Source organism: Prosopis cineraria, unplaced genomic scaffold, assembly GCF_029017545.1.
Source record: "Prosopis cineraria cultivar Desert tree isolate PC_DT_omini unplaced genomic scaffold, ASM2901754v1 PC3, whole genome shotgun sequence".
In the NCBI taxonomy this organism is placed as follows: domain Eukaryota; kingdom Viridiplantae; phylum Streptophyta; class Magnoliopsida; order Fabales; family Fabaceae; genus Prosopis; species Prosopis cineraria.
The window spans coordinates 39,390,417-39,395,939 of record NW_026555334.1 but is presented as its reverse complement, the minus strand read 5'-3'; the positions used below and the strand labels follow the sequence as shown (position 1 = coordinate 39,395,939).

At 28.7% G+C, this 5,523-nt stretch overlaps 1 protein-coding gene across 1 annotated transcript; it reads left to right on the top strand.

Moving 5' to 3' along the window:
* Positions 1–362: 362 nt before the first annotated feature.
* LOC129307208 (dirigent protein 22-like) lies at positions 363–1,208 on the top strand. The gene has a single exon (XM_054948099.1). The coding sequence runs from the start codon at positions 514–516 to the stop codon at positions 1,084–1,086; it is 573 nt and encodes a 190-aa protein (XP_054804074.1). The 5' UTR covers positions 363–513; the 3' UTR covers positions 1,087–1,208.
* Positions 1,209–5,523: the final 4,315 nt, after the last annotated feature.

The window sequence follows — 5,523 nt, the reverse complement described above, 5'->3', positions numbered from 1 at the left end:
TCAGATAGTTAACTCAAAGTTGGACGACAATGACCCAGAGCAGTCATGTCCCCTTGACCCAACACTCGTTGCTCTGCCGTCTGGCCTTTCATTCGCACGTCATTGTTTAAGTTCCAGCTCCAGGAACTGTTATTGCTTGTTCATATATGCATAACGAACTTTTAAAAATGGTCCAAAGTCTACTTCACCAATCATATCATTAAGCAAATCAATTTGAAGCGATAGTGAGAAAACGCGTGTTCTGTAATTGCTATTATCAAAAAGCCAACATTCCACTGGTCGACAGGATACTCCCTACTTGTAACGTTGATCCTGAGGATTTTTCTTTTTTAAAAAAATGACACTTACTCTCCTGATTCAGAAAAGAAGCTATCAATGTAATATGTTATAGTTGTGAAATAATTCTCCGACAAAAACCCTCCTCCTTTGCCATCCCAACACCCGAGGATTGTTAGGCCCTGAGGCTTCTTAAGCTTTTCCATTAGGTGGAGAAGTTACTCTCCGGTGGCAAAAATGGCGTCCAGTTTCTTCATTCCTCTTGCCACCTTCTTCCTCTTGTTCTCATCCTGCTTCGCCACCACCAAAATGATCCGTTTCTCTCAAAACATCTCCCCGGCATCTCTGGGCCTCCATGAGGAAAAGCTGAGCCGCCTTCACTTCTACTTTCACGACATCGTGAGCGGCCCAAACCCCAGCGCCGTGAGGGTGGCAGCGGCCGGTATGACTAACAGTTCGCCGACGGGATTCGGGGCAGTGGTGATGATGGACGATCCATTGACGGCAAGGCCCGAGCTCAGCTCCGCTCTTGTGGGAAGAGCCCAAGGCATTTATGCGTCGGCTTCGCAAGAAGAAGCGGGGTATTTGATGGTGTTGAACTTTGCTTTTACGGAAGGGAAATATAACGGCAGCAACTTGAGCGTCTTAGGGCGGAACAAGGTGTTTACCACCGTGAGGGAGATGCCGATAGTCGGAGGGAGCGGCGCTTTCCGATTCGCACGTGGCTATGCTCAGGCCAAGACTCACACGATTGATCTCAAAAAAGGCGACGCTATAGTGGAGTACAACGTCTACGTTTTCCACTATTGATCATTTGATTGGGACCCTGTCTTTGTCTTTGAAAAGTCAGCTCGCCTCAAACTTGCTTTCACTGTTTTGATTTTTTTTTTGAAAAAATTTCAATAAAGTTTCTTTGAACATGCTTACTTAAATTTAAAATCTCTAAATTTTTTAAAATTATACTATAATTTAGGATATTAATCTAACAATAAATTTTTTTAAAAAATGATAAAACTATCTTTCATTTAAATTAATATTAGATTTCTCTATTTCACTTGTTCATTATCTTACTTTACTTTTTAATTTACTTACAGAATATTGTTAATTATCATAGTTAACTTGTTTTTCATTTTAGGTATTTAAGGCATTTTAAAATGATTAGTTGATTTCTATATTATGTGTTGTTTGTTTACTTATAAATTATTATTCATTATCTTATTTTACTTGTTAATTGCAAGACTTTCACTTGACTATATTCCAAAGAAAGCAAGTGAAGCAGATCAATTAATAACATTTTATAAGTAAATGAACAACTGAAATAAGGTAGTTAATAAGTGAAGTATGACAGTTCTAATATTAATCTTATTGAAGAGTAATTTTGTCATTTTTCTCAAATAAATGTGATAAGGGGTCTTTATTAAATTTTTTTTCTATTTTCTTCACCCTTTTCCCAGCACTGCCACTTTGAATTAAGATATAAAATAAGATAAATTGGCTCACTGGCCAAAATACAAATTGATGCCTAAAAATATTGATTATATTTTTGAAAATTTAATATTGTGATCGGTTCACATTGATAAAACAAAGAGATTTATTATTAATATATAAAAAATTTATCATTAAAAATTAAAAAATTTACAAGAAATTTATTATTAATATACAATGATATATCATTAACAAACATGATAAATTAATTATAATATAAAATATAATAAATGTTGTGTTATTTGCTTGATTTGATTTCATTAGTGGACTATATTTGCAAAAACCCTATAAATTATTGGTAATTAATTTATTATTTAAAAAAAATTATTGAAACCTTATTATGTAAAAAAAAAACATGTCTTTCTAATTATAACCTCTAAATATCCTATGTAAATACGTTAATAATGATAATTAAAGTTGCAATATATTATATTTTCAAATAGAGTAATAAATAAAACAGGGCATGGTTAGAAAATAATTATTAAATTTATCAAGTGTTAAATATTTTGACTAAAATAAGACTTTTATAAAATGCATTTTTCTCTCCGAATCAAAATCTAACGTATCGGCAACCAATTCACAATTCTAAAACAAATGTTAATTGAAAGCTTAAAAATGCACACCTTTACAATTCTATCCTCACTACATAATATAATAATTAAAATTTTAATACATTATTTTATAAAAAAGCAAACAATTAATAAATAAAATTGGAGTATAGTTAAAAAATAATTATAAAAAATTATTTAATATTTAATCTTTTGAATTATGCAAGACTTTTAAAAATATGCTATACTCCTTTCGCTAAAAAAATATAAAATATTTTTTAAGAAATTAGGTATTAAAAAATATAAATTTTTTTAAGAGCGTTGCTAATAAATAAATAACTTTATATTTATTTTAAAGTAAAACATTCTATTAAATAGGAGTAAATATAAAAATATAATGTTAGTTTAAAAACAAATAACAGATTTATTGTGATAAGATTTAATTAAAAATGACTTACATTTTTAAATAAATATATATTTAGGTAAAATGGTGAGTAGGACCTTGTTAGAAGAGAAATTGTATCCAAGGATTGAGTTGAATTTAAGGACCAAATTATATATTTTATTCATTAAAAAATTTGAACAGGTGATCAAAATGCCTCTCTATTTAAACCAATAAAATTAAAAAAAATAAAAATAGATTACCTATTCAACACGTGCACTCTAAGTTAAAAGTTTTACACTCAAAGTGAAAAGCCCTGCACCTAAGCTAGAAACTTTACACCCAAGCTAGGAGTCTTGTATCTATGACAATAAAAATTACAACTTACTTTTTTAGTTTATGACTTAGGTACATGACTTTTAACTTGAGTGCAGAGTTTCTGGCTAGATTGGAGGGCTTTTGACTTGGGTGGAGGGTTTTTTATTTGGGGTGTTCTTGTTGAATATGCAACTCTCCTTCTTCAATTTTGTTGATTCAAACAAAGGAAGATTTCGATCATTTGTTCAGATTGTATAATAAATAAAATATTTGATTTGATCGTTAAATTTAACTTGATTTTTGGGCACAATTTTTGTTTAATTAGGTTCTTTTTACCAATTTTTTCTATATATTTTTTTTGTAAAAATATAATAATGATTTTATATATTTATTTTTGGACCCCCCACAATTACGGAGTGGCAATTGTTGGAAGTACTGCAAAGCAGGCCCCACGTGTCGGCCAAGCCACTTCCACTGGGGAGTGGGTGCGTTGTGTTTGCCAAAAGATGTGGGCCATTTAGAAAGGCTCCCGTGGGCTTTTCAATGCCTCAATTTGGTAGTGTGCGTGTGTGCATGTTTTCCTTTCCCGTATGTGTGTTGTTGGCTCGAATTGAACTTTAGTTTTGGTTTTTATGTACTAACATCTTATTTTTATGCAATACTAAATTGCCCACAAGGAATATAGTTAGTAAAAAAATTAGTATTTTATAATATGATAAATTAATATTTGAATCTTTATAATGAGTATTGTTTCTGTTCAATGTCTAACTATGTTATCATATACTTTGAATATGTTTAATTTCATTATGAAGACTCCTATATTCATATTTCTCGTGATAATTGAAAGTTAAGTATCACTCCTTCCACACTATTTTTTAAGTCCACTATGGATGTCATAGATAACAATTGAAACTTGTTTGTAATTTCAATTATACCACAAGTGATAGATGATTCAAGACAATTTAATGAGCAGGATCAATAAATCATTTTTATCAAGCAAGTACGCATTTTCTCCCATGCTCAAAATCTGACAATTAATTTGATTAATATAAACGGAACAATTATATAGTGAAAAACCATGATGATAAAAATGATCTCTTCTTGATGTTTAGTCTTACCTTTTTAATATTTATTGCTATTTATGAACTAGAGATGTGACATTATTGGGCATTGAGGGTGCAATTGCCCCCATTGAGAAAAAAAAATTTACTTATATTTTTGTTTAAACTACACTTGCCCTTCTTTTAAAATTATAATTGCCCTCCATGAAAAATTAAATACCCTACACTCTTTGTAAAATTATCAATCATGTATATTTAAAAACATTGTTTACTGTTATATTTGTTATAGAAATAAATTCACGAAGCAAATGACATTAGTGTATATTTTTAAACTTATCGAATGATTTATTTATATATTATTTTAATTAATGATTAGAATTATAATTTTTTTTCCAAAAATACTAATATTTATATTTAGTTAAATTTTGCTCCCCTAATAATTTTGTTGGGTCTGCCACTATTCATTTTTGCAATATAACTAGATGTAAACATATTAAGATTTGAAAATAATGTAAACAAATACATGTCTTGCACATCATATATTAAATGCCAGGCCTAAAAAATTAACATTAAATTATAAAATTTTATGTTAAATCTGTATCCACGTGCTTTTTTTTTTAAGTTAATTTTCCTATTCTTACGGTAAAAGGTTAACATTCTGTTTAGCTAGCCAAAAAGATTTTGGAAAAATAAGCATTGAAAAAAAGAATGAAAATGAAAAAAATAAAAATAAAGGTACATTCAAAATAATAAAAATAAAAAGTTTAAATAAAATTATCTGAAAATTAACTTGGGAATATCACGAAGTATAAATAGAGGTATTTTATGTCAAAGAAGGACCCTTGAGATTTTGATTTTTTTACTACACCTTGGTTATTAGATGAAAATATTTTTTTATGAAAAATGATCGAATTATTCATCAAATTTAAAATAACAAGCATTCACTTTATATAAATAACAAGTCATTTGAGTTTTAATAGCAACTAATACATGTTTAATAATAATACATTCAGAATTTAATGATACTAAAAGATTGACAGCATATATTTAACAGAACAAGTGTTCACTCTAAATAAATAACAAGCTATTTATGTCTTGATAACAAGCAATTCATGGTTAGCAAAAATACATTTGAAATTTAATAAAATTGAAAGCCTACTAGTACATGTTTAATAGAATAAGTGTTTATCTTTCACGAACAATAAACTGTTTATGATTAACAACATGTTCAGAATTTAGCAAAAGTAAAAATTTGACAACATAGTTGATAAAACAAGTGTTTATTCTACATAAACAACAAGAGTTTTAACAATAATTAATTTGTAATTAAAAACAACACATTTGAATTTTAATAATATTAAAAAACTTGTTGCAAGAGTTTAACAGAATGAATGTTCACTTTGCATAAATAGTAAGCCATCTAGCTTTTAACAATAATCAATTTATAATTAAT

Excerpts from the sequence above, each read along its gene's own strand:
- LOC129307208 (XM_054948099.1), top strand. The coding sequence starts at position 514 with ATGGCGTCCAGTTTCTTCATTCCTCTTGCCACCTTCTTCCTCTTGTTC.